General features: G+C 34.6%; 1 protein-coding gene across 1 annotated transcript; it reads right to left on the reverse strand.

The window, feature by feature from the left end:
* Positions 10,689 to 12,163, reverse strand: LOC107630683 (uncharacterized protein At5g39865). The gene has a single exon (XM_016333887.2). The coding sequence runs from the start codon at positions 11,961 to 11,963 to the stop codon at positions 10,872 to 10,874; it is 1,092 nt and encodes a 363-aa protein (XP_016189373.1). The 5' UTR covers positions 11,964 to 12,163; the 3' UTR covers positions 10,689 to 10,871.

Genomic DNA, 12,238 nt, shown 5'->3' on the forward strand with positions numbered 1-12,238 from the left:
TCTCACCAAGAAATTAAAGGAAAATTGCAATGGAGAGAGTAAAATCCTAGAGAGAAGTTGGAGTTTCTCTCTCTAAAAGTAAAATGTAACTAACTACCCAAAATATCTAGAATAATGTCTAATTGTCCCAATCTCCCTAATCCTTGGTCTTCTTATGCTCTTCCCGCTAGAATTCTGCCGTAAAACAGGGCCTGCCCTTGCCTAAAATCGCTGGTCACGTTTTCTTCTTAAAAATCTCGTACGGCTATCGGCGCGTACGGGCACTATACGCGTACGCGTCCCTGGGGCTTTTGGCGATCCACGCGCAGGCGCGCAGTGCGCGCGCGCGTCCAAGGAGTTCTGGCCCAGCCATATAAACACATCGGCTTCTCATTTCGGCTCCACTGCGCCAGCTCTGAGGGTGCACATCCGCGCGTACGCGTACGGTGCGTGTGCGCGCCCATACCCAAATTTCAAAACTCTAATTTTTCCATGCTCCTTCCATTCATGCATGCTTCCTTCATCCTTCTTAGCCATTTTTGTCCTATAACTTCTGAAACCGCTTAACAAATGGGTCACGGCATCGAATGGTAATAGAGGAGGATGACGATATATCAATTTTAATGTAAAAGAAGCATGTTTTCATCTATAAAGCAAAATTAGGAAAGAAACACAAAATCATGCATTTTTATATGAATAAGTGTGGAAGATCATTGATAAAACCCTCAAAATCTATACATGATAAACCTTAAAAACGGGGTTTATCAGTTATGTGAATGTGAATGTGAAGTTCCTGAATTTTTGTGGGCTGAAGCCGTGAATACGGCATGCTACATCTTGAATAGAACAATCGTTAAAAAATTTTTGAATAAAACTCCTTATGAGTTGTGGAAAGGATTCCTACCAAATCTGAAATACTTTAATTTCTTTATGCAAATGCTTTATTTTAAATACTAAAGATAATTTAGAAAAATTTGATCCAAAGACTTATGAAAATATTTTTGTTGGTTACTCTACAACAAGCAAGGCCTATAGAGTATATCTTCAAGATGATAGAGTTATTAAGGAATCCATACATGTTTTCTTTTGTTTTCTAATTCCACTTCAAGTGTTCTGGAAGACTGTGATACAGGCAATCAAGTGGAGGACAACAAAAGTGAAGCCCAAAATCAAGAAAAAGGTGAATTTGGGCAACCTTATCCTGAATCAGCTGCTGTAGACGATTCTGTAGGAGACAATCTCATTTTATCTCTTGCAATTGCGGAAATTCCTGAGAATACCAGCACCAATAAACCGTCTCAAGTTGAAACTGTTCTAAACTCCCCAAGACCCTGTGAGTGGAGATTTTTAAAAAACTATTCACAAGAGTTCATCATCATAGGAGATCCCTCACAAGGTGTTACCACAAGATCATCTTCTAGAAGAGCCACAGAAGAAAACAATTTAGCTTTTCTTTCTCAAATTGAATCCTAAGATGTAAATGAAGCTCTTGGTGATCCTTCTTGGGTCAAAGCCATAGAAGAAGAGTAGCAACAATTTAAGAAGAATCAAGTGTAGACTCTTATATCCAATCCAATTGGAAAGAAGGTGACGAGCACCAAGTAGATTTTTAGGAACAAATTGGGTGAAGACGGAAGCATAGTAAGGAACAAAGCAAGATTGGTAGCTCAAGGATATGATCAAGATGAAGGAATAGATTTTGATGAATCTTTTGCACCAATGGCCCGAATGGAAGCTATAAGGCTTCTTCTTGCATATGCTGCCTATTGGGGTTTTAAGCTTTTCTAAAGGGATGTTAAGTGCACATTTTTGAATGGTATCATTGGTAGAGAAGTGTATGTGGTACAACCTCCTAGTTTTGAGAATAAAGAACTTTCAAACTATGTTTTCAAGCTTTCTAAAGTACTTTATGGTTTAAGACAAGCTCTAAGAGCTTAGTATGAAAGGCTTAGTTTTTCTTTTGAAAAATGATTTTCAAAGAGGTACCACTGACATTACTCTTTTTATTATAAACTTTCATGATTCTTTCATCCTAGTGCAAATTTATATTGATGATATAACTTTTGGTTCAGCCGATGTGTCCCTTTGTGTTGAGTTAGGTAAGCTCATGACCAGTGAATTTGATATGAGCATGCTGGGTGAACTTAACTTTTTTCTTGGGCTTCAAATAAAATAAACTTCAAATGGAATTTTTGTACATCAAGAGAAGTATGCCAAGGAACTAGTTAAGAAATTTGGATTGAAAAATGTCAAACCCATGGGTACTCCAATGCATCTAAACTCACGGTTAGAAAAGGAAGAAACTGGGAAAGATATTGATGAAACAAGGTTTAGAAGAATGATAGGTTCACTTATGTATCTTACATCCTCTAGACCGGACATTGCGCAAAGTGCTGGAGTTTGTTCAAGATTCCAATTCCAACCAAAAGAATAACATATTTTTGCAGTTAAAAGATTCATTAGATATATACATGGCACATCCAACTTTGGTTTATGGTATCCTAGGTCTGATGAGTTTTTTGTAGTTGGGTATTGAGATGCAGATTTTGTTGGAGATAGAATGGATAGAAGAAGCACATCTGGCATTTGCTATTTTCTAGGCAGATCTCTGAATGTATGGTTAAACAAAAAGTAGTCTACAGTAGTACTCTCTACTCAAAGTCACCCAAGTTACCAACCCAAGGCAAGAATGCAAAAATCTACTCTAAAACTAATTCAAGTATTTTATCAAACACCTAGAGTGCATAAACATAAAGTATCATAAATTACAAGAATTAGTAAAATCTATAGCTACCAAATACAATAAATTAATAACAACAACTCAATTAAGCATCAAGAAAACATAAAACATCAAATTGTATTAAAGAAAATTGAAATTAACAAGAGAGTTCATCAACTAAAATTAGCAAAAATGAGATTAACAAGAGTAGGAAAATTAAGACACTAGAATAAGAAAATATGAAGAAAATTATACTACAACAAGATCAAAATCTAAAATTAAAGAGAAAACTAAGCAAAAAACCCCAAATTCTAGAGAGAAGTTGGAGCATCTCTCTCTAGAATTGGCCTAAACATAATGTAAAACTAAACTAACACTACTTGGTTCATTCCTCCTTTAATCTTTGGTTCAATAGCATCAGAAATGAGTTGGATTAGGCCCAAAATGGGCTCCAAATCGCGAGTCACGTGCTTCTTTAATGATGCATGTTTTTGGTGTCCCGCGTACGCGAGATATGACTGCGTATGCGAACAGCTTAACTCAACATCCACTATAGACATATGTATATATCATTTTGAAGCCCTAGATGTTAGCTTTCTAATATCACTAGAACCACCTCATTCAAAACTCTATAGCTCAAGTTATAGTCACTTTAGTACAAAGAGGTCAGGATTAACAGCTCTACAAATCCTTCACTTCTTCATGAATTCTCCACTTTTGCATGTTTTTTCTTCATCCTTGCCTTCTAAAACTTAAATCACTTAACAAATACATCAAGGAATCAAATGGAATAAGGATGGATTAAATTTGACAATTTAAAGGCATAAAAACTATATTTTTCACAATCAAGTACAATTAGGAGAAATTCACAAAAGCATGCATTTTTCATGAATAAATGTAAGATACGTTGATAAATTCTACTCTTTTCTAACCAAAATTAATCGTAAAATATGGATTTATCAGTGTGAGCCTCATTGGTTTTGCCATACATTAAAAAAAATTTTGGTTTTCTTTTCTGCACTTTAAATTAGTATTTTAAAAATACAATATTTTCAACCTTGGGTCAAATACTTTTCAATCAACTCTTCATTGGATTCTGTACTTCTCTTTTTCTAAAAACACTCTTTAACTTGCTGCAATTGCATAACTCTTCATATATCTTTCATGTATCTTCACAAGGACATGTATCTTTGCAAGTCGAAGAGACATTTGTTGGATAAGTAATGAGTGAACTAAATTTTTTAGTGCAGAGAAAAAAACATGGACCATACTTGAATCTTATTACATATGTGGTTCCTTTTGTTTTTTGAAATCTTCTTTCTGAGCCATATGAGCTATTACCAAGGATTGGTCCTTCATCATCTTTTAAATTTTTTTGCATATCTTGATTTTATTGGTACTGGTAGTACTACTTTGCTATAGCTATGATGTTTTTTTTTTAAACATTACCTTCATTTGTTTTCTAGATTATTTCCACAATATTTCAAGAATGCAACATTTGATTTTCACATGCCTCTAATATTGTTTTGCAGGTTTTATTCTTTGTTTTATTTTTTACCCAGCTTAATGACAAAAGGGAGAGAAAATGTATATATGATGCTTGATGAGGCTTACTGAGATTATTGGTTATTAATTATGATTACCCTTGTGATTGTGAACTGAACTCGTTTGACTTTAAGTCATTTGAACTTCATGGATACTTATGTGCTTTTGATTATGTTGTGCTTATACTTGTGTTGCTGAATTGTTGCTTACCATGCTGCCATACAAGATCATTTTTAAATAGTTTGCAATATTTGCTTGTATGAATTATTCTATTTTTGTGCAACCATGGAATTGTAGATAAGTATGTATGTACATTGGATTGTTTTGTTGGCATTATTGTTTGTGTCCTCATGTTAAGCGATAAGCATATATTAAGAGGGAGCAACCCTTATGGAAGAAAGGGGGAGCAACCCTTATGAAAGAGAGGGGAGCACATCAGGTTAATCTGGTATCATCAAAGGAAAGTCTCTGAACCTTTTCTATTTCAATTCCTTTAATTATTACCTCATATATTATGTTTGACATCAAGAGGGAGATTGTTGAGTTTAGGAAACAATAAAATTAATCATGATGACAATCATTGCTTTTAGTTGGGTTAAAATCTCAATTGGGTTTGATCCTTGCATTTAGTAATGCAGACCCATGTTTCATTGTGAAGCCCAAACAAAGAAGACAAATAGCCCAACTAGAAGACCCAAATACAACCAAGGTTGCTAAATGGAGATAAGTCCATAATCCAACCCATTGCCATTCAGAAAAAAAGAAAAGCAACCTCCAGTTGGTGGTGTTATGGTGTTTCGGGTAAAGCACAAAAAGAAAGAGAAGCTCACTTTTTCACTAAGCACAAAAGGGGAAGGAAGGAAAAGCAAATCTTGGAAGCTATATCAAATCAAATGGGAGCCAAAAGCAACATGTTCAAGTCAATCTAAATCAGAAGAAAAAGGTAAAATATTTCTATAAACATGCAAGTTAATTACTTATTAGTTTCACCTTCCCCTCTACACAACCATTTCAGGTAACATGAAAAAAAGTGGAGGTTACTCTGATCTGCTGTGAAGCAATGGCTAATACTAGAACTTGGGGCCAAAGCACAAGATTAAGGACTTAGATTTGATAGATTTTGATTCATTTACTCAACTGCCCAGCCAGATTTTGATTCATTTGCATTCATTCCTTTGATTTAGCCATCATATCCTTCCTCAAATTCTAGTCTTCTCTGATACATCTTCTACCCACTCCGCTAGTTACTGATTCCTGTTGAACTTCCACACTCTTGTTATCATTCAGCACTTTACGTGCTGCCTCCTCCTCTTCTGATTCAGAAAAACCCATCTCTTCTTCCCCTGTCTGCCCAGCGATCCAGAGTTCTAACTGTAGCAACACAATTTTTATTACGTCATGACAATATTAAAAATCGAGCGTTACTAACTTGCCTTTAAAAAAACTTAGCTAATAATTATTATTAAGCTTGTAATCGAATTATCACGTGATATATATATATTATTTTTCTTTTTAAAAAAATGATTTCAATGACTGCAGAAAATTAAACAGACATAAACAAAAATACGAAAATAAATTTTAAAACAAACAAGGGGATTAATTGATCATGCATGGTACTGAAGAAAAAAATTCATAGCTACCACAATAATTATATATATATATATATATACCTCAAGTTTGGTGTCTAATTTTCTTTTCTATTTTAATCCTACTAAGTGCCAACATAATCCAAAACTAAATTTACAGTTATGCATTTCACTATCAGTTACAAAAAAAATTCACATGTAACTTCTTTCTCAATCCTCCACTTAAATAATCTATTTTTTTATCATTTCTTTAATTTTCTTTACTCCTCTTACTCAACTCTAACATTTTTACCTTTTGAATAACTCTTTAGACAACTTCCTAAAATAGACTATGACTATAATAAATGTTGGTTTTAGAAGCATGTACGAAAAGAACAAGAGAATAATTTGTGATGAAAGAAGTGTTCAATTATCATCAATAGTAGTGATAAATAATTTTTGGTAAATTTTATTATATTTTGTGATATTCATTTAAATTATATTTTATTTAGTTTTATCTTAGCTTTAGTTTGTACCGTTTTGTTCTGAGTACAATGTACTCTGTAGTTTCACTCTAATTATTTTATTAGAGTTTTTGTTATAGTTTCTTAAAAAAAATTATCATTTTTGTATTTCTTTTGATGTTTTTCTTCTCCTTTCTTTAACATTTTCAATTGAATTGTCTACATCCTCCTCCTTTGTCTTCCTCCACTGCGGTTACAAATTTTTTTTTCAATTTACTTACTCAATTTATATTTTTAATCTATTTTTTATTTTTTTAATTTGTTACCAATTTTTCACGTAGACAAATAGTGTTATGTCTTTTTCTCTCATTAATTTGATTTGACAAAAAAAATAGTTTCTTTACATTTTACATGTACATTTTATTTATTTTTTTGACATGTTTGTATTTAATTATCTATCAACGATGGAATGAAAAAATTTTATAAATATTTTTTAAACATTTTTCTTTTTAAATTGCTTTTAATGGGATAATTTTTTTTTAATTTTCTAAAATACTTGATTACTTAGAATATTGTATTTAAAATTTCATTTATTCTATTTTTTCACTATTTATAAAAAAATGAAGATCTCTTCGTATTTAAATTCATATTTTGGCCTACTATTTAAAAAAGAAGAAGACAAATATGAGTATCCATGACATTTAAGTAAAAATTATCTTCTGTAAATAACTAACATGTATTTTGGTTTATATATACTCTTTTTGAATCAAAATAATGTTATTATTATTTTTTTTTAATTATATTTTGGTTTATAGTAATTTTAATTTTAATAAAATATGATATAAATAAAGCCACATCAACATTAAAATAAAAAAATACTTATCTAACAAATTTGAAGAGTAAATGATATATTAACAAAAAAATAAAATTAATTTCTTAAAAACAATAGAAAAGCGGCTGAACAGGCACAACGTGCCTATTGAGCCGCTAGTATATATAACACGGGCCCTAGTCCAAAAAAAAAAAACCCCTAATCTGGCACCTGAACAAGCCTAGCAAAACTATACAACTCCTAAACTCTCGGTGGATCTATCCAAAAGTGAGAGACTACAACACAAAATCTATACTAATATGTAACACTCCCAAAATATGTTGTCAACCTCAAACCGTCAGTCATCGCTATTCGAAGATGATATTTTTATCACATCTGGGTACCCCTCAGGATCCTCATTATCATCGTCCGAAATCTCTATAACCTTTGAAACCTCTTTGATGCTACTATCACTACTCAAATCATATGTACATGCCCATCAATGGACACAGGTCTGTTCACAGGTGATGTATCCAAAGTATCTACAGAAAGTCCAGACTACTCTCCGGTCTATGCACTAGACGAAGGTAATGAAACCGGCTCTAGAGGAACATTCCGCTCAAGCACGTGCTGCTCAACTGGGTTCGGCAGGGGAACAATCTGGTCCTCGGGCTGTACAGGATGAGGGTATCTAGGTCCATTAGGAAACAGATGATGTGGAGCATCCAAATGAAGCCAAGATAAAGGAAACTCGTAGGGGGCGTTAGGTTCAAAGAAAGGAGTGTTGATCAGATTCTGGAAGGGATGGTCATGTAACACATACAGTCGTACTCGAAGCTCAGCGGCTACTATGTAAAAACTATAATGCATCGGGTCCTCGTATATGTAGGGGTCGTCCAACTCATAGAAGATCACTCCCGTCTCCATGTAAAGAAGGAAAAGAAAGGTTAAGAATTATGAAGTCCTTAGTTGGGTCGGGATAGCCAGTTAGGTTCATCATTTTATTAAATACTCAGCCATAGCAACAATCAAAAAGCACAACCAGGCATAATAATTAAAGAACATAGAAATCAGATATAACACACACATAATTACAGAAAACACAATTCACAGAAAATATGCACAAACAATCATAATGCATGCCTATTCCTAGTGCAAGTAATGAGCTCATCTGTTGGTTTCTACCCACTCCCGACATAACCCAGCAACTTTTTTCTGAGCATGACTTTCCATTTAGCATAACCTCTGTAAACAACCTCTACCTTACAGGTGTGCCTTTCTTGAGCTAATGTACGCAAACATAACCTCTGTAAGCAACCTCTGTCTTATAGGTACGGCTCTTCCTAACCGATGTATGTACTGATAACCTCTGTAAGGACACCACCTTACAGGTGCGACCCTCTATGGATGATGTATCCTTAGAGAGCAACTTCTCAGTGAAATTACCACCATACATTTGCTCGTTTTCACCAATAAACAACTATTGCAGCTCGTTCTCAACCTCAAACAATATCTCTGCTCATTTTCTTTCTTTTTTTTCTTCTATTTTTTCTGTCTTCAGTCTTTTACTTTATTATTCTCAATATATCAAATCTTGTTCGCACTATTCTCTCGCATTTCCCTAAATATCTTATGAAAAGAGAATTGTAAGATTCTCAACATAACTCTATATTTTTAATATTTTTAAAGAGTCTTATTATTTTACTTTTCTTTTCTTACTTAATAAAAATAATGGCTTTAATACAAATATACTAATTAAATAGGTATAAATACAATAATATTAAAGAAGTATTAATATTTAATATTTCTATTTTGATATACAAAAACTAGTTTCATTAAATCTTTATTCTTTAACTTTTAGAAATTATATTTTAAACCTAAGTTTTTAAGTATTTTATTTTTAGCCCAATATTTTTAGAAAATATTAACTAAATCTCAGATATATTAATATTTACAAAAGTAACCCAGAATTTTTATAGAATACCCGTTTATCTCTAAACTCTTACTTTTTACTCAAAATACCCCAAAACTTATATAATTACAAAATCAACCTCAATCTTTTATCAAATTACAATTTCATTCTCAAAATTTTTATGTTGGTGATAAAACAACTCTCCAAAATCGAAACCTTTCTTGTGACTTTCTTCAAAATATATACTTAATTTTTAATCTGTTTTTTAGCTTTACGGTTACCGATTTTTCATAATTTTTAATTTAATCTCGCGACCATCAAACCTCATCAATATGTATCAATATCCTATATTGCAATAGCACCAAAAATCATCAATAATACCCCAGCTGGGCTGTTCTCACATGGCCGAACCATAGGTCTCAAGAAAACAACAATAATTCAACAAACTTCAACATAAAATCAATCAAACTTAAATAATAATCAATCAAACTAATATTCACTTATCGCATTCACATTTAATCAGTACAAAATTATCAAATCTTATCTTCGTGCGAAAATCACAACAACCGAAACTCCAGAAAGGTTTCTGACCAAACAATTGAAAAATAAAACGTCAAAAATCGACTACTCCATCTTTACCTTACTTGGCTGAACCATACAAGCTTGGAAGAGAGCTTAACCGTCGATTTCTCCCGAACAAAAGTGGCGTCAACGTGAAGAAAAAGATACAAATACTTTAATCGGATTAAATTTTTTATCGGAGTTACAAAGCTTAAGAAATCGAACTCGAAAGTTTTTGAAGGGTTACGGTTTCTTTGGTGTTAATAATGATGCTTTAGTGGTAAGTGACACATGGGATTAGATGTGAAGGTTTAAGGTTGCTGAGTCAACAATTTAAATTATAAATATTTTAAACGGATAATTATAAAAGCTGGATATATTCACATATAAATTTAATAATAAAATAAAATTAATTAAAAATAGTCAAAATTTATCTTATTTAATATTTATTAATTTTAATAACAATTAATAAATACTAAATAAAATAAATTTTAATTTTTTTTTCTTCCTATTATTACTGGCTATAAATGCCGGCTATAAATACGTCAAAAAAGAATTTACCTTAAATAAATGAATATTGCATTCTCTTGAAGGCATTATAACATTCGCATACAAAACATAGAGGTGGTCATAAAGTAGTTAAAGTGTATATAAGGTAGCGTTTGGTGGAGAGACAGAGACGAAAAGACTGAGACTGAGAGACAAAGACTAAGAGACAAGGATTGAAATAAATCTCAGTATTCTGTTTGGTGTAAAATAGGAGACAGGAATTAAAACAAGAATGAAATTCTAATTTAATTTGTACAAAGGGTAAAATTGGAATTAATTAATTGAAATGAACGTATTTTAGGTATAAAATGTTATTAAAGTTTCAGTCTCCATCTCTAAAAATTTCAGTCCCCTGTGTCCCTACTTTTTGGAAGTACTGAAATACTGAAATTTTAGAGACAGAGACAGAAATTTTAGTACCAATCTCTGAACTAACAAACACGATACTGAGTCTCAGTCTCTCAGTCTCTGTCTCAGTACCTCAAAACAAACGCTACCTAAAAGTTCATGAGTACTGATCAGGGATGACAGTGGAGGTTGATCGCAGGATGCAATATAAACAAAATAATAAAAAGGATGACGGGAAGAGGTCATTGGCCCCAACCATTGAACATGATAATTTTTTTTTTTTCTTAATTTAACAAGCAAGCAAGCAACAAGGGGGCGGGGGAGTGTTGTTGAGGTGCTTAGGTTCATTGTAGCGACAATTCCACATTCCAAAAAGGCAAAAAGCATAACGAAAGATGTATTATTTACGAAGACAGAATCAAAGAGAAAGACAAGCAGGGCAATGGACTAAGCCATTTTCGTTGCAATTAGGGCACCTTTCCTTGGAAGGAAGCTTGCAGCTGCCACCACAATCCAAACAAGGAACAAACCTGGCTCCACCACACCCTCCACACGCCTGCCTACCAAGGCCTCTCTCGACACCACTCGCATTCAGAATCCTTCTGAGTCGACCCGTCTCTTGCAGCTCCACCAACTCGCTCAACCCACCCACGTACCTTCCCTTCACGAACACCCGGGGCAGCCGAACCTGCTCCTCTTCCGGCAGCACCTCCTTCAGCTCCCGAAGGAATTCACCGTGCAGTGACACGTCCCTCTCGTCGATTACCACCCTCTGCCCTTCCAGAACCTCCCTCGCTCTGTTGCACTCCTCGTACGTCTTCCGAACTCCCCCCAGAGACGTTGTGTAAAGCACCACCGCCTCCTCTCCCCCCGGCGGGCACTTCTCCGGGAACGAACTCAGCGGGTCCCGACTTATCTTCTCGTACGCTGATTCCTTTTCTTCCTTTTGCCTCTCCATCCTGTCCCTCACTATGAAGATGTTGTCTTTCACCGGTTTGATTCTCACCCCTCCTTCTTCCGCTTCCTCTTCCTTTCCAGATGTTCTTATTGGTGCAGGCGGTGGTTGTTTATTGAACTCCTTTTTGTTCAACTTCCAGTTGGTGGTGGCAGCTTTGGTCAACTCTGGCTTGGGTTTGGGGTTTAACTTGGCGTCTAATTCTTCCAGTGTGTGAAACGACATGGTTTTGCGGGGCTGTGGATGTGGATTTAGTTTTTGTGGCGGTTCCTCGGGCGGTTGTAAGGGCTTGTTGAGGTCTTGGAGGGCTTTGCTAACTTCGTCCCATGATTGGGGAGCTTCGGTTGAATCAAGCATGTTGAGCTTGTGGAGAATAGGGGCGGGCACGTGGGTGTGGATGGGCTTCTCGTCCTGATGGATTTGGGGAGTGTTGTTGAGGTGCTTGAGCCATGGCTCCTCTATGGCGTTAATGTCGAAAACAGCGAAGCTCGTCGGTGCTGGACGGTATACGCCTGCGTTGGCGGGGTCGATACCCTTTGAGGAGGCGCACCCCATCTTTGTTTTTCTCAGCGAATGAATGCCTCAGGAGATAAGGTATACTACTCCACAGAATAGATATAGGAACAAAAGTAGAGTATGTAATAGTAGTTGCAGTCACACGGTAATTTAATGAATGAATAAGTGAGTGAGCAAGCTAAGCAAGTAAGCATATTTGTCCACTGACTAATCTTGTCCTATCTATCTATCCCACATCAATACTTATCATATTTTACTCTTGTGTATATAATTTAGGAGATTGTTATGGTACTTATAAAAGAGAGTGCTTAATT

Source organism: Arachis ipaensis, chromosome B03 (genome assembly GCF_000816755.2).
Source record: "Arachis ipaensis cultivar K30076 chromosome B03, Araip1.1, whole genome shotgun sequence".
In the NCBI taxonomy this organism is placed as follows: domain Eukaryota; kingdom Viridiplantae; phylum Streptophyta; class Magnoliopsida; order Fabales; family Fabaceae; genus Arachis; species Arachis ipaensis.

What these genes read in the sequence shown, in the direction of transcription:
- LOC107630683 (XM_016333887.2), bottom strand. Translation starts at nt 11,963, where the DNA reads ATGGGGTGCGCCTCCTCAAAGGGTATCGACCCCGCCAACGCAGGCGTA.